The sequence below is a fragment of the Chiloscyllium plagiosum genome, unplaced genomic scaffold, assembly GCF_037043375.1.
Source record: "Chiloscyllium plagiosum isolate Xiang-an unplaced genomic scaffold, Cpla_swu_hap1 HiC_scaffold_20, whole genome shotgun sequence".
In the NCBI taxonomy this organism is placed as follows: domain Eukaryota; kingdom Metazoa; phylum Chordata; class Chondrichthyes; order Orectolobiformes; family Hemiscylliidae; genus Chiloscyllium; species Chiloscyllium plagiosum.
Genome location: NW_028270158.1, coordinates 29586912 through 29610949, shown reverse-complemented (window position 1 = coordinate 29610949; position 24038 = coordinate 29586912). Strand labels below are relative to the sequence as shown.

At 42.6% G+C, this 24038-nt stretch overlaps 1 protein-coding gene across 2 annotated transcripts in view; it reads right to left on the bottom strand.

Moving 5' to 3' along the window:
- LOC122560735 (protein kinase C beta type) overlaps window positions 1-24038 on the bottom strand; it is a 298145-nt gene that overhangs the window by 34942 nt on the left and 239165 nt on the right. For both annotated transcript variants that reach the window (XM_043711728.2, XM_043711727.2), the window contains exons 10-15: window positions 23188-23361; window positions 17318-17409; window positions 15444-15506; window positions 7682-7820; window positions 5875-5955; window positions 4944-5051 (exon numbers count right to left, since the gene is read on the bottom strand). In XM_043711728.2, coding sequence (XP_043567663.1) covers window positions 4944-5051; window positions 5875-5955; window positions 7682-7820; window positions 15444-15506; window positions 17318-17409; window positions 23188-23361 — 657 coding nt within the window. The remainder of the gene's footprint in view (window positions 1-4943; window positions 5052-5874; window positions 5956-7681; window positions 7821-15443; window positions 15507-17317; window positions 17410-23187; window positions 23362-24038) is intronic.

Below are 24038 nucleotides of genomic sequence, written 5' to 3'. Positions count from 1 at the left end.
TGGATACCGACCTATGAGTTCTCTTACTCAATTCAGGCCTAGTGGAACTCTTTTGCTGTCTTGAGTCCGCACACCAGCAGCAACTCCAATGGCTTGCCGGCCCAATCCTGAAGAAAATGTTAACCATTTGGCCAAGGCTTGGCTTTGTTTTGGGGTTTTGCTGTGGGTTGACCTAGAGTCCCTCTGTTCAGGATATGTCCTGAGTGAAGCTCTGTGATTGTCTCCACTCAAGCGGTGTTCTCCAAGCTCAGTTGGACTGGCAAGGGTGCCCACTGCCATTGGGATGCCCTGTGACTCCCATGCTCCACTTGCTGTGTTTTCCAATGACAAAGCCTGTTGTATTGCCTGTTTGAAGTTCAAACCAAAAGAGAAAATGCTGGAAAATCTCAGCAGGTCTGGCAGCATCTGTAAGGAGAGAAAAGAGCTGACGTTTTGAGTCTAACTGACCCTTTGTCAAAGTTGTTTGAAGTTCAGTAGGGCTTTAGCTAATAGGTGCTTTTGCATGGTTAACTCATTAACCCCACATACCAAATGGTCTCTCAACATCTCATTATGGGTTAAATTAAAGTCACATGCTTCTGTCAGTCATCTTAACTGAGTCAAGATTCTCGACATTGATTCCCCAATTCTTGAATTGCTGAGTAAAAACCGATACTACCTCAGAATTAGAGGGGACTTGGGTTGCAATATTCCTTAACAAAATCCATCAATACTTCAAAGGTTTTAGTATCTGGCCCCCTAAGGAAAGTTAGGCTCTTAATAACTGAGAAAGCTGTGGTCCACAAGCTGTCAGCAGAATTATTTGTTACTTTTCATCTGTTCCAAAATCATTTGGAAAAAAATAATGTATCATTTCCATATACTGTGCCAGCCTTCAAGCGCAGGATCGAATGAGTTAAGCTTCCCAAATAACAGCGCAATGCCAGAAATGCTTACCCCAAATTCAAAGACAAATGTTGCGAGTGAATTTTTTCAGGAGCGTGCTTTTCTCTCGTCGCCACTGATATAACTCCATAGACGCTGAAACCCTGTCACCGAGCCACTGTGCATTCACATATGGAGTCCTTGACAGTGATCCAGCTCCCTGAGAGCCAGCTCTCAGAGTGAACAGACCCTCTGACACTCCTGTTCATATCTGTCAGCCAGGGCTCCCTGTCTGGACCCAATCAGCCCCAATCAGGGAACTCATATTCTGTGAGGTCCACCTCTCTGACCTTGTTACAATCACAACATGCTCCACCCTCAAAAGAAGCCAATTCTACTGCAGGTAGACAGTCATGTTAAATTTGGCTGTTTTTGGCAGTGAATATACTAAAATTAATCTGTGATCGCTGTGATGGAACATTCACCTTTCTCATGCTGATGGAAAACTGAGAATTAGACAGGCTTTGAGAAGGTTTGTGCTGTAACTGATCATGTGACATTGCAGAGCTGGTTTAAGTCAGATTGAGACAAAGGAATAGCATGTGGAGCTAGAGCGACATCAAGAATGGAACTAATTGAATATTTTTTTCAAGGGTCAGCACAGACAAAATATTCTAAATGACCTCTGCCTGTGCTGGAAGATTTAATGATGTTCTGAGATGAAAAATATTTGTACATTTTCTTTTTCTGTTCATTGCTGCTAAGACTAGTATTTATTGCTCATCCCTATTTTTCTTGAAGATGGCGGTTATTCATGATTAAAGCAAAGTTAGATGAAGTCAAAACATGGTTCCCAAATACACAGATATCCTGCCTACTTACAATGTCTCTTGTTAATCTAACTCTCATGTCCATAGCTGTTGTTTGTTAAAGACGACATACGTTTTAATATGTGACATTCTGTGAATTGCTCCAACCTTTGGGATGATGAACACCTCCAGTGGTTGAGTAACTGAATGGAATTATTTAGTTCACTGTGTATGGATAACCGAAACATAAGCCAAAAATGGAGGCCAAGAACACAGTGTAGTACTTTTTTTGCCTTGTTGTAATCATTACCAAGAGGAAACAGCTGACAGCTGAAAGGGCTAATCCTGGAGCTGAGCACACCTTCATAAAAAAAAATCAATGAATGAGCCCATCACATGAATGACTAAAACAGGCATCCTACACAGACACGTGAAGACAGTGTAACATTTTTAAAACACTATTAGCCAGGTCAACTGATCTAACAACTGGACATACAACAATGTTTTTAGACAACATTAATTTCTTATTGTTTCAATTCCATATAATTATACTAAAGAAATCTTTACCTGCCTGTTCCCTATGGTTTAATTTTGTTACAATAATCAGCTTATTTAATTGTTGGTGATAAGCTCCTGATTTTGATACTGCGTTCAATAAAATCTTATTATTCAATAAAATCTTATTATTCTCAGCCACCCTTATCAACATTCCTCCCACACTTCAACACTGATAATTCTGCAAACACTAACCTGGCCACGCAATTTACTAAGTGAAACTGCTGGCCTTGCATTTTACATTTTACTTTTGCTGCAGCTGATCTTAAAGCCATGTGAGAAGTCGTTGCATTATAGATAACAGATGCTGCAATAATCATCTCTTCATTGACAACATTTAGCTCTCTGGTTTGATTGACACTATGGGAAATAAAGCTGACAGATAGGATTTAGTATAGTTCCAATTCGCAGTGGTTTCTGGGCGATACTCCCCGAAGCTCAGTGCCAGAATTCAATTCAGCCTAAGACAGTAGCAGGCCACTTAGTGCTCTGATTTGCCAGAAGATGAGTAGAAACAGATTGGATACAAATCCCTGGCAAATTCTCTCTCCAAGCTGGATACTCTCTGATGTCTTCCATGTGCACATCCCATGTGTGTGCCTTGTTATGCAGATTGGTAGCTAAACCATCTGGGATGTTTAAACCTCCAGATTTATTTCAGAAGATGCTTTTATCAGCTTTATATTGCTCAGCATTATAACCTACTCTGTGATACCGGCAACTGGCTTTCTAGCCTATTTTATAACATATGTTCGCTGCTTATCACATTGGGTGGAATTTTGTCCTTCCTTGGTGTGGCCTGACTAATGGCAACAAAGTCGGAAAATATAGAATCTCAACATTTGTTGTGATTTTCCCTGTAAGCATGAAACAGCATTTTCAGAATCTCACCACTGAGCAGTGATTACCTTATTTCCATGCTCTTTATTTATTAATAACACAAATCACCTTATTTCGATGGCACTTCTAGTTCTCCACCCGTTCCGTTAGAAACTAGATGGGGCACAAATACCCAATATGTAAACCAGAGCAGGTAGATGGGGGCTGCAGCTCACGGATTGTTTGTCTCAGCTATTAACCAACTGTTACTTCAATGTCCCTGCAGTTTCCACTGTCAGCATGCTCCTCGATCTTCTGTCCATGTAAGTTGTCATTGGTAAGCAATCAGCCTTACCTCTTCATCATGCTGCCTCTCAGTCCAACTCACACCACTTCAGCCCTTCAACACTTTTATTTCTGAGCTCAGGGTCACCTGGGACTTCCTGCTGATGCCAGCAACACAAATGCATCTCACACATCTGCACAGGATGCATCTTCTGGCTCTTTGCTTGCTTTTGAAGTGCTCAATCACTTTGCACTTACTTACAGCCTGCCAGCTTCTGTATACTTCACACTGATTTCTTTGTACAAATTCACTGACTTACAGGCTGCCAGCCTGCACTGCTTTTTACATCACAGGGTCTTTAATGCTCAAGTTACACTGCTTCAGTGCTAGATACAGAGACAGGCAGTTTGCCATATTGGGGAGCACCTAACAGTGAAGGGCATGGTCATGTCGCTGAGTGGTACTGTGCTAGGTGAGCATCAGACCTCCAGCAGTTCATGCAGAAAACACCCCGCTATGCATTTCAGGCAAATGACTGTGTGAGGATCAAACAGGAGCAGTCCTCAGTGGAGTAACAGGGTCTGGTTAGTCACAGGATACAGCCGTGGTAAGTCAAAGATCTCATCTGATTCTAGTCCAGGAGGTTGGCCATGGACAGGCAGCTGCTTGGTTCTCCCAGAGTCAGGGAAGCCACGACCTTGCAATCTGGGGATCGGGTCCTGGTTTGTTCTTGAGGTCTGGAATGCAATCAGTCAAGGGATACCACATAGTGAGTTGGGGTGCTGTAGTGAGATTAGTCTGGCATGTTGGCCATTGTCAGTTGAGGATGAACTGCCAAGTCAGTCCAGATAGGAATGAGCCATGGCCACTCCTGAGGGTTTGGTCAGTAATGGTTGGTGTGCAGTCCCTGGGTTTCTGGGAGGTGGGGAACTTCGGGGGATGGGCTTCATCAGGAGGGCCTGGTCACTGAGATAGAGGGCAACTCTAGATAGAAATATTAGCCCTCTTGGAAAATAGGAAGGGACCGGAAGAGAGTGAGGCAAGTTCTCACAAGTCATGGTCACTTTGGCCTCTTTTTGGGAAGTGTGTAGGGCCATCAAGAGAATGGGAATTTCCAAATCATTGGCTCTGATGATTAAGTTGGACACATTCATGATAATATAAAGGGGCTCAATGGAAATTGGTTGAAGGTGGTCTGTGATTGTGTGAGAAAAGTCACTGTGGGCCTTGGAGACGGTATGCCAAAACTCTAACTGCAAATACTCCCCATAATATTCTAAACTATCCATTTATCAATTACATTGGTTCAATAACCCACCCACTGTATATTCCAACTTCATAGAACACAACATTATAGTAATAAATATGGGTTAGGGAATTCCTCAGAGCTGCTGCTCCATTGCAGACAGGGGGTATGTGTATTCACGTCAAGCTGAGAGCTGAGTCTGCATGGCTCTGGGTTGAAAATGTAGAATGGGAGGGATCTGAAAAAAAACTTCTTGTTCCAAGTCCATCTCTGATATTTAGCACCTTGCTCAGCTCTATCATTGCTTTCCTTCTACTGAACATACTCACTAGGGAGTTTGAATCAGGAATCAATTAACACTTACTCCTTTACAAATGGAGACAGCTTCTTTGGACATTGATTTTGGGTAAGTTACATTATGCTCCATGATAGATTGGAAAAGCTCATCTTCATCCTCACCATCAAAAGGAGGCTGGAGGGAGGAAGAAAAAGGAGAATAATTGGCATTAGTGACGTATGTGAAAAGATAAGGAATGGAGAAACATAGTCCAGACATGTGCACACACAGACCTAGACACACAGACCCAGACATGAACACAGACCCAGACATACACACAGACCCAGACATACACACAGACCCAGGCATGAACACCGACCCAGACATACACACAGACCCAGACATGAGCACAGATCCAAACACGTACACAGATCCAGACACACAGACCCAGTCACGTACACAGACCCAGGCATGAGCACCGACCCAGGCATGAGCACAGACCCAGGCACACACACAGATCTAGAAATGAACACAGGCCCAGGCATACACACAGACCCAGAAATGAACACAGGCCCAGGCTTGAAAACAGATCCAGACACACAGACCCAGGCATGAACACAGACCCATGCACGCACACAGACCCATGCACGCACACAGACCCAGGCACGCACACAGACCCAGGCACGCACACAGACCCAGGCACGCACACAGACCCAGGCACGCACACAGCCCAGTCACACACACAGCCCAGTCACACACAGACCCACACACAGACCCACACACACAGACCCAGTCACTCGCACAGATCCAGGCATGAACACAGACCCAGACACACAGACAGACACAGATCTATATATGTACTTTCCAATTCTTTGATATCCTTGTTTAACTCAGAAGCCAATGATATAAAAGAATTTCTGTTCCATTCAGCAGTCTCAACTCCCTCTCTCCATTTCACTGTCATAGATATTTGCTACAATCATTCAAAGCTTTAAGACTTAATTCTGTAAACCATTACCTGTCCAGCAAGCATTTCGTACAGTAACACTCCGTACGCCCACCAATCCACAGATTTTCCATATGGCTGGTAGGCAATTATCTAGAAAGACAGAAATAATTTTAATGGTTTGTTAGATGCTGCAGTGACTGCACAGAACTAACATCAATTTAAAATACATTAGGAGTATCTGTCTGTTTTCCAACAAACTGTGCCACTCAGTGCCAAGACTAGGATCAGAGGTGGAAATGGGTCACGGCAAGGTTATGGATGTCACATCAAACAGGATAGCAGTCACTGATATGACCATGACTATAGAACCACTTCCACCATCAACAAGTTAAACAAGTACTGATTGATGATACAGCTACAACTTCCATCTTTTTCTTTTCCGAGTATGATTTTGTAAGGCAATGGTCTTGAAGAAGACTGTAATTCGATGGAGAGAAACTGTGATTTGAGAGATTAAAAAAAAGACACAGTGAATCAATGGAAATCTGTCAGGCAACGGCTGGAAGCCTCATGTAGGCTGGTTAAGGCTTCATTAGTTCCACTGTGATAAGGACCATTTTCAAACAAAACACAGTCCAGGCCCCAGGCTCCATCATCTGCTGCTCCCGATCAGCAGAATTTGAGTTTGCAGCTACAGGAGAAAAAAAAAAGTCCTCCATCACAGACAAAGCCAGCAGTTCACAGCAAGCCTGACTCCATTGTCTGTTGAATGGTTTCATGTTAGTCTCTTTCACACAGAGTAAGAAACTTAAGGGAGAGCAGTAATATTGAGTGGAAGAAGAAAGGGAAATGGGGGCAACAGCATGCACATTAGAGGCACAGCAAGTGCACAAGAGAGTTAAAGAGAATGTGCACAAGGAGGGAAAGTGGGCACGAAGGAGAATACAGGAAGAAGGGAGAGTGTAGTGAAAGGAAGAGAGTAATGGAGGAAGGGGGAAAGCAGACACAGAGCAGGACACAAAGAGAGAGAAAGAGACTTGGAGTCTGCACACTGAGCCATGGGCCTGACAACTTGTCCCTTAACTCTTTGGATGTTGGTACAGGTTGTAAATCAGGTCTCTCGCGAAGTGCCACATTGACCAAACAAATTGCACAGGCATATCTTTCCCGTTAGCTTGGTTTGAAGACTGCTAAGATTCCTTGTGTTTCCATCTTCTCAAACTTAAATCTAACTCTGAAAATGCAGAGTGTCTTAGACATTGCAAGCTTAAGAACATCAAATTCATGCACCTCTTCTGCGCACTACTGGACAAAGCCTGAAATAAGACCACAAAATAAATATCAGAACTAATTTTTCAGATTAATAGCCAAACGAAACATAATCTGTGACAGGGCAATGGCAATTCAGCTGAGACTTGGTATGTAAGTGACCAACAACGATTCTTGTGGACAGCTCCTTATCCTTCAGCTTATGTTTGGACAGATTCTCACATTGTTAGTCAGTTCTCAGCCATGAAAACCTGGAGACTCAGTATTGGCTTCCCTTGCCTATCCCAGGGCAGGGGTAATATAGATTTGCAATCATTCTTCCCAAAAAGCTGCTGAGGCAGGAGATTCACTTGAGAATTTCAAATTGAAATTGATACACTTTTGTTGTGAAGTAAGGGTGTTAAGAAATATGGAGCCAAGGTGGAGAAACAAAGTCAAGATACTGATCAATCATGATGTCGATACAAGCTCCAGGTCTTGAACGGCCTGCTGTCATACCTATGGAAGCCTGCTATTATAATCTTCATATTGTTCCCCTTCAGGAGTGAGTACATTTTTAAAGCTGGCCTGACCTCAATGGAAAGGTGAAAGTGAAGTTAATCCATACCTCAGGTGCAATGTAGTCGGGTGTACCACAGAAAGTTTTGGTTGTTACCCCTTCCCACATATTCTCCTTGCACATGCCAAAGTCAGCTATTTTTATATGTCCTTCTGAATCGAGCATCACATTATCCAACTTCAGGTCTCTGTGAGGAGATTAACACGAGTTAAAGGTCGGATAATCATCCTGTATTGACATTACTTATATGGAGAGATCTCACATAAATAGAGCATACATCTACAGTTCTGACACTGCCAGATCCCCCAGACCTGTTCCCTGGGTCGAGGTTCTTTGGAGATAAACAGTGAGGAGTTCTGCTAGGAACCTAACAGCTAAGAAGGAGCCTACCATTGTCCTGTCACAAAGTCCTGATGGTACAGTGGTGGGTTTATAACAGAACGGGTTCTGGCACTCAGCCTTGAGGGAGACAGAGGACCCAAAGGCAGGATTGGTACAGAGGGAGAGGAGACTGTTGTAAGTCTATCTTCTCCCATCACAGGACTTCAGCTTTGTTAATGTTACTTCCTGAGGTCTGCTCTCATCTTTCCCATGTGAGATTGAGGTTACAGAGGGGAAATGAGGAACAGCTGGCAGGTGCCTCAGCCTATTGCCATTTCTTTGGCAAAGAATGGAGCTGCTTTTTGCAGTTCTGGCAGATAGAAAAATGCAGGCCAGACATCAAGGCTGAATTTCCCTCTCTGTATGATGTTGTAGTACATTACAGAGATGAATCGAGCTGACATAAACTAATAAGATTTCAATGATTTATCTCAAATGGGCTGTGGAATTGGTAGGAGGAGGCAGTGGTAGCTAAGAATGGTTTGCTTAGCAACAGCCAACAGTGAAATAAAGATCCGCACAGGGCAAGGTTAGACTAATGGTGGTTAGGACTGAACTAAGCTGCAAACGGATATTTTGAACATTGGATCAGCAGTGAGTGGATGCAGCAGGAAACCAGGAGATGCAGGAGCAGCTGGAGGACTGTAGGAAATAAAAGCATCTGGGGTAAAGAGCAGGATGGTGAGTAAGACCCCTCTCAGAGTGTGGAGTCAGGAGAGGGCAAACGCACTGAATCACAAGTTATATGAGAAAGTCGGAATGGATAAAAAGTGGTGGTGGGGGTGTGGGTGGGGCGGTGTGGGGAGAGTGGAGCTCACATACAGTGTTAAAAATCAAGGATTCCTGGAGTAGAAGGAATGACTGTGAGAAGCCAGAAATACATTAAATTTGAAAGCAAGGTAGGTGATGCAAAGACAATAACCAGCCCTAATTAAACAACATGAGATTGGATTAAGAGGATCCATAACAAATATGGTCAGAGGAATTTATGTCAGGATACATTGACACAGAAAGTGTAATGAAACATGATAACAGACAGTCAAGCAATGCAGAAAGAAAATATGTGCTGATATCTGATTATGAATGCAATATTATGCCCTAGAATGTATGATGTGAATAATGGTGAGACTATCAAAGTTCCTGTTTTCTTTATTCTTTCACAGGATGTGAGGGTTGTTGCTAAGGCCAGCTATTGTTGCCTATCCCTAATTAAGAAGGTGGCGGTGAGTCCCCTTCTTGAACTGCTGCAGACCTTAGCCTTTGGTACAGCCACAGTGCTGGTGGACAGTTCCAGTACTTTGACCCAGTGACAGTGAAGGAATGGTAATGTAATCCCAATCAGGATCGTGTATGGTTCTGTGGTGGTGATGTTCCCATGCAGCTGCCGCCCCTGTCTGTTAATTTGGTAGGGGGCATGAATATGTTGTGAAATGAACTCTGGCAAGTTGTTGCAGTGCATCTTGTATGGTACGTACTTCTGCCATTGTGTCTTTGTTCACAAGTAGTGGAAGGAGACTTAAATATTGTGCCCCATCTCCTGTGAAGCCATGAATATGCATTGGCTCCCTGTCAACAATTCTTGATTGAAACATTTTCATTTTTTGCTTTCAAATCAACATTGGGTCTTACCCTTCTCTATCTCTTAGTCTTTTCCAGTCACAAAACCCTCTAAGACATCTCCACTCTTCCTGTTGAACTTTTTCAGTGCCAAAATTATAATCATTTTAATAACTTTTAAGTGTTTCATCAGTGTGGCTGTGCATTCAGTTGCCTAGGCTCCAAACTGAGGAAAATCCTCCTTAGGCCTCTGCACTTCACTTTCATCTTTTAAGACACTTCAAAACCTCTTTGACCCAGGATTTGGCCATCTGATCTAATATTTCCTTATGTGGCACAATGTCATAACTTGCTTCATAAAACTGCTCTGAAGCCTCTTAGAACTTTTGATTATGTTAAAGCTATTACCTAATTTAAGTATTTATTATTTTGTTGAATGAATGTTTAAAATAGTGAAAAGGGTATCGATCAGGTCAGACATTATGCCCTGGACCTACATTCGAACTGAGTGGCACTTGAGCAGGTGCTGCTGAGCTGCCTTCTTGAACAACTGCAATCTGTGGAGTGCAGGTAAACCCACAGTGCTGTGAGGAGGGGAACTTCAGGATTTTGACCTAACAACAGTGAAGGAACAGGTGTAGGTCCAAGCCAATGTGTGACTTGGCAGGAATCTTGTGGGTAGTGATGTTCCCAAGCATCTGCTGCCTTTGTCATTCTAGATGGTGGAGGGTGTGCATTTGGAAGATGAGGTCAAAGGATGGTTGACAAATTGCTGCAGTGCCCCTCGTAAGTGATACACATTGCTGCCCCTGTGTGTGTCAGTGGTTAATTAAGGTGGGCAATGAGGTGCCACTCATGCAGAGTGCTTTGGCCTGGGAAGTGTCGAGTTTCTTGAATGCTGAGTTTTACTTATCCTGAAAAATGGAGAATGGGGAGTCAGGAGGTGAGTTATTTGCTTTTGAATTCACAGCGCCTGATCTGCTTTAGTAGCCCCAGTATTTATATGGTGGGTTCAGTTTCTGGTCAATAGTATCTCCCCAGGGTAATTGATAATAGGGGGTTCAGCAATGGTAACACTGCTGAATGCCAAAGGGAGATGGAGATAGTTATTGCCTGACACTAAAATCTGTTCCTTGCAATAATCCGTCAAAGCCTGAATGTTGCCTGGCTCCTGTTACATATTTACAGGAACTGCTTCAGTATCAGCAGGATCACAAATGGTGCTGAACATTGATGAATGTACAATGAACATCCCCACTTCTGACCTTACCATGGAGAGAAGGTCAGTGATGCATTAACAGAAGCTGATTGGGCTTAGGATACCTTTCAGAGGATCTCCTGCTGTGATGTCTAATGGCTCAGTTGACTGACCTCCAACAATCAGAATCACCTAACGTTATGCTAGGTATGACTCAATCTGGTGGACAGCCATCTCCCTAATTCACATTGACTTACAATTCTTTGGGATCAGTTAAATGCTGTCTCGATGTCAAGCACAACCGCTGTCATCTCACACCTTGTGTACAGCTCTTCTGTTTATGTTTGGACCAATGTGTAATGAGGAAAGGATCCAAGTGACTCTGGCAGAAGTCACAATGAAAGCCTGGTGCAGAGTAATGCTGTATCAGTACCTCTCGATAGCATTACCAAAGATGTTTTCCACCACTTTACTGATTCATAAGGTGGTAACTGGTCAGGTTGGATTTGTCCTAGTTTTTATGGACATATAGTAATTTCTGACAATGTCAGGTAAATGATCACCTACCTGGCAATTCCTGATTAAGCTAGCTGTAAATGCTACAACCTCAACTTTTACACTCACATGATGGACACCCTATCATTGATGTGGAAATATTTATAGTACCCACTCCAAGGTTAATTGTTTAATTATCTACCACCACACATGACTGTATGGCAGCACAGCAGAGCTTTAATCTCAACCATTGGTTCAGGGATGACTTAGCGCTGAATTCTGAGCAATATCTGGAGCAAGCACTAGAACAGTTGAGCATTGCATATTACAGATATGAATTTCAGAGATGCCATATGTGGGAAGATAGATCAGGCAAAGCTTGTTTCCACTGGAATCTAGGAGAATAAGAGGTGACTTGATGAAATAAAAAAAAAGATCTTTAGGGGTCTTGACAGACTGGATGTGGAGACGATGGTTCCTTTCCTGTGCCAATCAAAAAATAGGGGATGAGTGTTTAAAAATAAGGGATTATCCATTTAAAACAGAAGTTAGGCAGAGCTTTTCTCTCAAGATGTCATGAATCTTTGGGGCTGTCTGCTTCCATCACTTCTCAGAAAATGTTCTTGAATATTTCGCAGACAGCAGTGGATCAATTCTTGTTAAGCAAGGGGTGGTGGAGGTGAAAGGTTATTGGAGGAGCCAGGAATGTGGATTTGGGGTTAGAACCAGATCAGCTATGATTTTATGAAATGGTGGTGGGGACTCAAGAGACTGAATGGCCTCCTACCCCTTCATGTATTTGTAAAATAGGTGACTCAAGAGTTGGGGGACAGACAAGAATTTCTGAGACTGCAGGCAGAATGGATTATTGTGTACCTAGTGTCAGAGTCAAGGCTGCTATTGATCGGCTGTAGAGCATTTTGAGATGGAGAGTGAACAGTGACAGGCCATGATCCATATGAGTACAAAGGGAAGGGTCAGAACTTGGATCTAAAGAATGAATCAGGTCATCAGGTAATGATCATATTTTGCTTCGATTTAGTGTTGTTATGAAATACAGCAAAGATAGATCAAAAGTTTTAAAATAAAGAAAGACCAATTTTATTGAACTGTAATTCCTGCTGTCAATGAAAAGATACCAGGAAGGATTGTGTATAAGCACTCTCCCACACTACAACAGCTGACACATGCAACAAATAGAGTCATTGAGTCATCCTGATTTGCAATAGGAGCATCAACATTAAGCAAATCCCAATTCCTGCATGACCCAGCTATTGCATTTGATAGTTAGTGGGACAAATAATGCATGAGTCATTGGCTCGAGCCCCATGTTGTCCAATAATTTTTCATCTAATATTGCTTTTTAATTTTTTTTATTCAAACCAATGAACAACTGAATAAAGGCCCTAATCACAGGTAAAAAAAATTATACAGCACTAACAGGGGCTTCCCGGGAGAGCCCAACTACTGAATAATACTCATTTGTAGAATATAGTTAATGTTGATAAATAATGCAAGATGGAGTAAGCCCATACATTTGATGCTTAATAAAGTCCTTTGATACCATTTGCAAAATGTCCTGTTAAACAAGCAAAATTTTGATGTAATTCGGATGAGAACTTTAATAACAATGACTAGCGAATGAACAGAACATTCTAGGGAACTGGAGAGTTTAAAAAGTGAACAGGAAGCAGTACAAGAGAGATCCCATTAGCAGAACCTACATTTGGAAGATTAAATCAAATCGTGTGACATCACGTGGAAGTATTTTTCTTATCAAAACAAGGAATGATTGGGGGATGGAGAATATTATATAAATATAAGAATGCAGGAACAACCAGGTGGCATTAAGATATAATGAAGAAATGAATTAAACCACAGTTTGGATGGAAAGAAAGGTGTAGCATGTGGGAAAAGGGATCTTCTGATGTGGACCATAGTCTGACACAGGAGGGTGTGACTGCAGATGAGGCAGGTTCGTGGATTGGGAAGGTCAAAAGGAGTGATTCATTTGTCCGGCATGTTCAAGGTGCTTGCAGCTCCTGTGGATGACTGTGTGGCCTGTAATATGGACAAGGGAACTGACTATAGCAACATTGTGCATAGAACCATTCAACTGAGGGGAACAAATAGGAATGAAGAAGTAATAGGTGACAGTATAGTGAAGGGAAAAGACAGAGATTTTGCAACTGAGGGTATGAGTCCAGAAAGCTGTATTGTCTGCTCATTGGCAGGAATTAAGACATCTACTTAGGGCTAGAGGGGAACTTGCAGTGGGAGGGGAATTACCCAGATATTGTGGTGAACGTAGGCACCAATGATATAGAAAGGACTAGAAATGCAGTTCTGTTGGGAATTAATGAGCAGTTAGGGGTTAAATTAGAACCTCACAGGAAATAATCTAAAATACTACCTCTGTCATGAATAAACTGACATGGGGTAAAGAAGATTGGAGAGATAAACACAATATTTTATCTTAGAGAGACAGATCTGGTATATAAATTATAAAATGTTAATATGCAGGTACAGCAAATAATTAGGATTGGCATTTATTGTAAGGGAATCAAACATAAAAGTAGGAAAAGTAGCTGCTACAGTTGTACAGGCCTTTAGTGAGACAGCGACTGGACTATTATGGCAGTTTCAGGTTTCCATATTTAAGATCAGCTATAACTGCGTTTGAAGCTGTTCAGAGAATTTTCACTTGACTGATTTCTGGAACAAAGTTTATGAACAAAAACTGAACAAGTTGAGTCTGCATCCATTCGAGTTCAGAAACATGTGAGGTAATCTTAATGAAACATGTAAGACTCTGAGGGAAGAAAGCAAGGATTAAACTAGACATTTGCAGCTCTTTCAGCCTAACCTCAGTGTAGCCAAATTCTCAGAAAAAAATCTCTGAAAGACAGGGTAAGTCACAATTTAGAAACCAAGGAGAGTTAAAGTGGATTTGTTAAGGGAAGGTCATATTTAACTCGATTGAAATTTATGTGGCGGTAACAAGGGGGGTGCTGTTGAGGGAGAGTGTTGTATTTTATGCAGTCTATTTGGAGTTTAACGAGGCTTTTGACAAGGTCCAACTCGACAGATGGGTCAGAAAAGTACAAGTGCTTGGGATCCAAGGAAAGTGACAACTTTATCCAAAGTTCCTTCTGTGCAATCGAATTTCTGTGTGGGTTCTTCAGTCTGATTGGTTAAAGATTCATACTGTTGCTTGACCTGTTTGAATATGTCACTGATCCCCTACAGGAGATGATGTATTAGAAAAGGTGTTAGATTTGAGGAAGCTTCCACTAATATGGCAACAAAATTTTTATGACCAGTGGTCAGCCAGGTAAACAGCAAGTCGTGTACCTTCACCAGCAGCCAGGCCGATTTATACGTTACATCAGTGTCTCCATACATTACATGCCTATCTGCCTATCCTGTGAAATTGTGAAGCCTTATACATCAGACATTCATTGCATGGAGCAATGTAATGCTCTTCGGCAGGTGAAAACCTTATTAAAAAGAAACATACCACTTAAGGAAAATATTCTTTTCCAGCTTTGCAAGATCAAAATTGATGTCACGGGACACACGGACTCTGATTTTATTCTCAGGACCTTGTTTATGGTGATCTCCATTCCAGTCAGATTCAGGTTTATAAGGGATCAAACTACTGTGCTATTTTACAGCTGAAGCCTGAGGCAGAGAGGGAGATTAGGTTGACAGGTGATTACAGACAGGCAAATAGAAGTGAAAGGATGTGCTGTCAGTTTGAGGTGAAAGTTCTGTCTGTCAATGTGATCCAGTCTTCTCTCAGCTCAGTACAACGTAACTCGGGAATAATATAGGGATTCACCAGCTTTTGATGAGGCGTTTCCTAAAAGCTAAGGAGGTGAGAAATAAATATATCTTTTCTAAACTGTTCTAAACAGTGGAGCTTGGGGTATGGACTGGGAGGAGCTATTAGCTTCATTCATCTTGACTCTGGTTCAGTCACCTCCAAGGTTCAGTCACTGACACCTGCCCATAACCAACAGCATAACCACAGCCACAGGTAGATCACTAGTTGAACAGACCATTATTATTAATGGCCAGCACACTGTTTTTGGCTTAACTATGGATTGGCCGTATAGTCTGCAACGGTTCGATTTGTCATGCTGGCCCCTTGGCGCGCGCTGCTGTTACACTCACCTGTAAACGATGCCATGACTGTGCAGGAAAAATAGACCAACAGCAATTTCAGCTGCATAGAATCTAAAACAAAACACAGACCAGTGTAATGATGCAAGGTCGACAATCCCGGATTGACAATCATAAGTAAGTCAGAGATTAGCTTTTAATGTGCTTTAATTTATCGGAAATATAATTCTTTGAATTGGACATTACTGGCAAGGATGGCTTTCATTATCCATCGATAATTGTCGTGTGAACGGAATAACATTTCACTGGCTCATGTCAGGAGTGATTAACAGTTAACCACGATGCTATGGAGCTGGAGTCTGAGAAGAAAGGCAGGCTTCCCTTTTGAAAAGACATTAAGGATGAGTTAGTTTACATAATCAGTTGACAGCTTTATGGTCATTTTTACTGATATCCCTTTTTTACCAGATGTTATAAAATTGAATTCAAATTTATTTGGCATGGTTCAGTGAGTACAACTTGTCTGAAAGTCAGAAGATCATGCGTTCACCAATCCAGAGAGTTTACTGCGAAGTCTCAGTTAGCATTCATAGGAACGTAGAATCCCTACAGTATGGAAACAGGCCCGTCAGCCCAACAAGTCCACACCGACCCTCCAAAGAGTAACCTACCCAGACCCATTTCCCTACCGTATTATCCTATATTTACCCCTGACTAATGCACCTAACCTACACATCCCTGAACACTATGGGCAATTTAGTATCACCAATTCACCTAACCTGCACATCTTTGGATTGTGGGAGGTAACCGGAACACCAGGAGGAAACCCACGCAGACAAGGGGAGAATCCCATAATACAAATGGTATGTTAAACCAAAGCTTTTTAAGGTAAACATAGAAGATCGCATAGCTGTAGTTTGAAGTGGTGCTCTGGCCAGTATGCTCTTCTCAATCAACACATTGAAAAGCAAATTACCTGACCATTATCTCAATTTAGTGATCTCAAAATATAGCTGTTGCACTCCTCTACATTTCAATATTGACTACATTTAAAGTACTCAATTCAGCATCAAGAGCTTTGGGATGTCCTAAGAAATGGAAAGTGTTGTAACAATGCAAGTCTGTTTTTCTAACTTCTCAAACTGTCATGATTAAATCTGAATTTGCATTCATTGGATTATTAATCCAGGCCTTTCGTTTACGAGGGTCGGAATGGGTCCTTTAAGCTGGAACATGAACAGGTGGGAGAGGGAACCAAGAGCTGGAGGAGACTAAAACATGAAGAACTGGGAACAAGGCACAGCAGAATGACATGCAGCTCACATACTGTACTATGGATCTGCAGCTGCATCACAATTCATGCTAGATTTATTTTCTGTCTACCACATTCAATCCAGAAAGAAAGGAGAGATGTTTTGAACTTCTACACTGCATCTTTTACAGCCTTTATGGCCTAAAGGGCTTTCAGCTAATTAAATGCTTTGTGGCATGATCACTGCTGTAACATAGGAATAACAGCCTCTGTAATGCAAAAAACTGCTGTATCCCATGAGCAGCATTACGATAATGACCTGATCATTTAATGACACTGTTTGAGGGAGAAACGTTCAATGGAATACAAGAGAAATCTCTTGCATTCTTCAGATAATGTCACGGAAGCTTTAATGCTGCAGGCAGGTCCTGGGATTAATGTTTCACTGAAATTCTGGAGCTTCTGAGAGTGCAGCACTGACTACATTGATGTATCAGCCTGTACAATGCATTCAAGACTCTTATACTGCTTAGACTGAATCATAGTTATGACTTCACCCTGGGACACTGACAGCTAGTTTGGTAAAACTAAACAAATTCTAGACTATCAGTCTGAGGAACAGCCTTACTGAAGTGAAGACAGAATGGGAATCGGTGCTGAGGCAGATACTTACACAGCGTGAGGTTCTTTGAATCTGCCAACCTGCTGGATCTGGTACATGAGATCACCTCCATTAACATATTCCATGACAAAATATAAACGTTCCTAAGAGAACAATAAGGAGACAACAACAAAATAAGTAGGAGAAAGTGAGGACTGCAGATGATGGAGATCAGAATCAAAACATGTGGTGCTGGAAAAGAACAGTAGGTCAGGCAGGATCTGAGGAGCACAATAGTCAACGTCTCGAGCATAAGCCCTTCGTCAGGAATGTGGGGGTCCCAAGGGGGCTGAGGGATAAATGGGAGGGGCGAAGGTAAATGGGAATGCAATAGGTAGATGAAGGTGGGGACTGATGGTGATAGGTTGGAGGGAGAGTGGAGCGGATAGGTGGGAGGGAAAATGGACAGGTAGGACAGTTCAAGAGGGCGGTGTGCCAAGTTGGAGGGTTAGATCTGGGATAAGGTGGGGGGAGGGGAGATGAGGAAACTGGTGAAATTGACATTGATTCCATGTGGTTGGAGGGTCCCAAAATGGAAGATGAGATGTTCCTCCTCCAGGTGTGGGGTGGCTAGGATTTGGCAGTAGAGGGAGCCCAGGACTTGCATGTCCTTGGCGGAGTGGGAGGGTGAGTGGAAGTGATTGGCCACAAGTTGGTGGGGTTGTTTGGTGCGCGTGTCCTGGAGATGTTCTTTGAATTGTTACGCATGTTGGCATCCTATCTCCCCAGTGTACCGGAGACCACATTGAGAGCAACAGAAACAATAGATGAGGTGCAGGAAAATCTCTGCTGGATGTGGAAGAATCCTTTGGGGCCTTGGATGGAGGTAACGGAGGAGATGTGGGTACAGGTTTTTCACCTCTTGAGGTTGCAGGGGAAGTCACTAGGAGTGGAGGGTGGTTTGGTGGGGGGCGTGGACCTAACAAGGGAGTCAGAGGGAATGGTCTCTGCGGAATGCTGAAAGGGGTGGGGAGGGGAATAAATCTCTGGTGGTGGGGTCTAACTGTAGGTGGCGGAAATGGCGGAGGATGGTGCACTGTGCCCAAAGATTAGTGGGGTGGAAGGTGATGTCTGGGGTATCTATCCTTGTTTCAGTTGGAGGGGTGGGGTTCAAGGGCAGAGGTATGGGAAGTGGAGGAGATGCGCTGGAGGGCATCGTTGGCCATATGGGAGGGGAAATTGCGGTCCTTGAAGTAGGAAACCACATGGGAGGGGTAATTGCAGTCATCACAATGTCCTTACACCAAAATAATTGTTTACATAGAAAACAAGCTTATCATCAATGTATGCACAGATTTACAACGCAACATACTCTGCCCAGAACTTAATGAACTGCCGAGTAGTGAGTTTGGTGTTGGTGAGGGTAGGAGCATGGCACCTCCCCCCGTCACCCTGAAATCCCTGGCAGAAAGCCCCATGGCTGGCGTCCCACCTTTTGCCAGTTGATACCTTTAAGTGAGCAATGAATGCCCATTTAATGCCTTAATTCCTCCACTACTGGTATTAACCTCGCAGCAGGCAGAATGCCCATCATGCAGGGAGCATGACAATCCAAGCCCTGCAGAGACGTCCTTGTCCGAAAGTACTCCATGTCTTATCTGGGGACTAGCAACAGAAAGAAGAGGGGCCATCTCTCTACTCTTGCTGCTGACAGCTTTGCTTCCTTTTCTCTGCGACCCCACAATATTCCTGGGTGGGTGCTGTAAATGATGTTGCTGTTCAATAGAGACACCAGCCTCAGATTGGTTATCAGTGCTCAATGGGGCTTGAGGAAGATTCCTGTGACATCCATTAAATACTGCCCTGTGTCACCTTCAACATTCATAGTGCAATCTCTAACCTCAGTTTGAACTCTGCTTTTCTGTCTGTTCTTAATAACACTGTGAGTTGGTGAATGAACAGGAGGTATGGTACAGGAATTTGGTTGGTCAGTCAGCCCTAATCCATTGTAAAAATTACATAGAATCTGCAGCCTAGAAACAGATTATTTGACACAAAACAAATACAGTCTTTATGGTCCACTCAAGTACATGAACATCCTTCCTCGGCTAACAGTATAAGGATAACATCTGCATCCTGCTTCCTCTTATCTTTTCTAGCCTCACCTTAAATTCATCAAAACTGTTTACCTCATTCCTCCCTGTGCTAGTGTTCCATTATTCTTAACACTCTCTGGATAAAGGTGTTTCATCTGAATTCCATACTGATTTTACTGGTGACTACCTTATATTGACATCTCTAGTTCTCCTCTTCTTCCTCTTCTCTCTATGTGAACTGAATCAAGACCTTTTTATAATTCTAAAGGCTTCTGTTTGGTCATCTCTCAGTCTGTTCATCCTTTCCTCACACGTATCATCTCACTGTTCTGATAACATCCTTTTAAATTTATTGTACCCTCTCCAGTGTCTCTGTATCATTTTCGATATATGACCAGAAATGTACACAGTCTGGTCTATGCAATACTTGATCTTAGTTTAGTAAAACTTCTCTACTTTGCATTTCTATCCATCTAGAAATAAAACTGGGTGCTTGATGTGCTTTTTTCTTTCATGAAATAAATGCTCCTAATGGAAGATTGTTAAACTGTGCTGGTGCTCACAGTAATTTTATGTTTTTGTATTCCAAGATCGCAAGCTCTTTTACCCCATTTCTGCACCCACCCCGTGCTTCCTAGACTCTATTTCGACTAAACTGCTGACTATCAAATTCCTTTCTGGTCCCAATCAGAATTCTCTCACTGCTGTGGGCAATCCCTCTGTACCTGGAGATTATCTGCTGCCATCTGATCTTCTTCTCAACCAGACAGGTCCTATCCACCAATTCAGGGGAGCGACCCTGGTGCCCTGACCAGTAGCTATCCTTGCAAGAGGATTCGCAGTAGGGTTAAAATCAACTAGGTAAAAACAAGGGCTGCAGATGCTGGAAACCAGATTCTAGATTAGAGTGGTGCTGGAAAAGCACAGCAAGTCAGGCAGCACCTACTTTTTCCCCACCCCCACCCTCCTCTCATTTATCTCTCCACTCTGCAGGCACCCTGCCTCTATTCCTGATGAAGGGCTTTTGCCCGAAGCGTCAATTTTCCTGCTCCTTGGATGCTGCCTGACCTGCTGTGCTTTTCCAGCACCACTCTAATCTAGAATCTGGTTTCCAGCATCTGCAGTCCTTGTTTTTACCCAGTAGCTATCCCTCAGCCACCATCACAAACAAACGCTGATGGATTATGGAAGTTAATGGAATCAGACAGGGGCAGCAGCGCTCTCATGACGCTATTAAAATCAGCTGGCTTGCCCATTAGGCCAAGTAAGCCAGGGGCAAGGCAAGGCAGGTCTGAAAAGGTCCAGAAAAGGAGGATCTTTCATCCAAGACAAATATTACATTTGGCCCAGCATGCCGTGCCAGTCTTTGACAGAACTATCAAGTTGGTCTCATTGTCTTGCTCTTTTCCCATTGCCTTGTGGCTTTGTTTCTTTTCAAGTATATAGACTCTTTCACTATCTTTTAGGGCAGCACATTCCAAACCATGACAATGGTCTGTTGTTAAAAAAAAATACAAATCCTCACCTTGTCTTTGATTCTTTTGTCAATCACTTTAAATTCATGCTCCCTGATTATATTTTGTGTTCTTTCTGGGGCAAGAAGAGCAGGACTAGGTTAAAGTGTAGAGCAAAATGTCTTCTGAGGGGTATAAATATGAAGACTGCTCTTATCCAAAGTTCCAAACAAAAATACAATTACACTGTTTTTTAATCAATCCAACTAAAAGTTCAATCTTAGTCTGCAGGTCCTTCTGTGTAAAACATATTGCAGTACTGGGTGTCTGCCAGTAGAGGATCTCATGTTGACCTCAACAGAAAACATAGAAATGTCCCTGTTGCTGGAACCGCAGAGTTTACATGGGATGGGATGTATGATTTTCATACAGGAAGAATAAAAGAAAGTAGGAATGACACTAAATGGTCTTACTCATCTTGTTTACTTCAAAATGGAGTCCAGTACACCCAGAGCATACATTTCTCAGTATTACATTCTTCTTTTACTGTTGTTTTACCTCTGGGATGTAAAGTTCTCTCATGGTAGCCTACCCTTCAACATACAGAATGTGAGACAGCAACAAAATACACTTCTGCTTCAAATGTTTTGTCATTACGCAATTTACAGATTCACAATCATCTGATCCTACCTTGTTTTTTGTGTAATAAAGTAAGACAAAAAGATGCACACTAAATAGCACTGGTTCCAGTGATTGCATGAATCAGAACAATGCAGATGTTTGATTTGAAAACTCCGTTTTACACAGAATGGAATCTGTGTTACATAGCTTCATGTGGAGAACTGGATACACTCTATTGTGCTGGTGAGACATGCGCACCCATTGAAACACGTTGCAACAGGTCAGGGATCATGGAAGATGGATTGGTTAATTACCCATGCTGCAGTCACTGAAGAGATGGGAATTGTTCAAGATCATTTTGCGGTTGATTTAAGTGGATTAATTTGGTGCTGGTTAGAGGCAGCTCTGATGTAAATGAGTTGTGTTTCCATTTAATGAAGTGCATGCGTGTATAATGTTAGCAATAACTAATGACAACAATTATGTGACTCACTGCAACTGATGCTATCGTAACTGTGCCTTTGAAATCAGTTGCAAACTCACAGTTTACCAGTGTATGGTTTATATCAGTTTGAAGTTTTAGCCAGTGCTGAATTCTCTCTTTCTCACAAGTGCATCACAGGACTTTACCTGACCCATTTGGCTCTCAAGAGTCACGTGATGGTTCACACGTCTCTTGTACAGCTAGCTGTCAGTCTGAAAATGAATGCTGCTGATAAATATTGGCTGTGTATATATGACACTGCAAGCTAATTTATTAGTAAGTACTGTTGCCCATAATGGTACAAATTCACTCCACCTCGAATTGCTTTCTCCTTTAATGTTGATAATTTGCCTGATGTAGTTGACGGTGCGATGTACAAAACATTAATAACAGAAATCAACACAGGGTAATTTTCCCTCCGATAGCTCATAAAAAAGCAGATAAAAATTGGAAAAGAGAATGAGGATTATGAGGCATTGGAGGCCATGTTAAAAGCAAAGGAAAATTGTAGCCCATTTCCTGTATGAAAACAATGTCACCATCGAGAAACTTTAATCTGTAACAGCCAGCAATCAACTCCACCCTGGCTCCTGACACTTGTGTGAAGAATGGAGAACAGGAATGAGGTCAGTATCATGTACAAACTCTGAAGGGTTTGAGGTTTATTCACAAGGTTCCATCAAACCCTTTGAGATTTGTGACATGGCGCAAAAGGAAGTGATTCCTGAACTCTCAAGAGATGCCTGGTCTTCATCGGTACCATCCCAGGATATGTGACTGTGTCTTGGTTGTTTATTTCCCCTGTTGTCTGTTAATATGAGCAATGTGCCCTCTAAGACATAGAGTCATAGCGTGAAAATGTTGCCCCTTAGGTCTCTTTTATAGCCTTCCCCTCTCACCCTAAACCTAAGACCTCTAGTTCTGGACTCCCCGACCCCAGGGAAAAGACTTTGTCTATTTATCCTATCCATGCCCCTCATAATTTTGTAAACCTCTATAAGGTCACCCCTCAGCCTCCAATGCTCCAGGGAACATGCATGTGTGTGGCTGTGCATCACACATTGCAACACACAGACCATGTACAACATTGTCAGAATTAGAGCATCAATTATAACTTTGAAAAATGTAAACTTCCAGTGGAGAAAAAAGAAGAGAAGTCTGTAGCCCACCCAGTATAAAGCAAATTCTTGAAGGAACATTGGACCCAAGGCTCTGACACGCACATTGTAGAGGAACAAGCTTTATTTGCAACTTAATGGAAGCTGGAATGCCACAACATTGTCTTACCATTGTCTGGAAGCAGGAGTGGAGTTGAGTCAGAAACTGGGGCTTTCCAGGAGCAGCCAGGACTCTCTTCTCCACCATGGTGCACTCCACATCGTCATCCTGGATCACCACGTCCTTCTTCAGGATTTTGATGGCATACAGCTCATCAGTGCCCTTCCTTTCAGCCAGCATCACCTGCAAAGCAAAAAAGAGGACAAGTGCACCATGACCTCTGCGTTGGACACTGCCAACTAACACCACCTGAGCAATGAACAACACCTCTAACATTGCCAATTCCCATCCTCCCTTCACCTTACCCCAGAGTCACCTTAAGCTCATTCCTGGTGTTTAATCACTGACCATGTTTCATTGTGAAGCTAAGCACTAGGTGGCCTCAGCATTGGTTATCACAGACAAACTTGAATTTGTCTTCATTTAACATCCACCGATCCAATCCAACTGGGTTGTTAAATTGTAACTAGAAGCAGGAATACGGAGTAAATTTTTAATGCAGCAATACAGAGATCAGTTGTAGCATCCATACTGCTGTTCTATCTCTCACTGAGGTTAACAGAGCACTGACTAAAGATCGATCCTGGGACTTGCTGGGTTGTGCTACAATAGGCTGCACCTTTGTTCATTGAGGCACTAAGGTGAATTACATGGTCTGAGTGTTAATTAGAGCACCATAGAGATAATTGGTTCAGTGGGTGGTGACAGCGGAGGACCTTACTGAGAAAGGTGTGGTAGATTGGAGACTGCGGATTATGTCAATGTCAGTGAGTAGAATCGAATGTATACACAGAAGGTTTAAAGGGAAGCTTAATTAAAGCATAGAGATTGTTTGGCTGGCGGGATTACTGGTTTTGGGA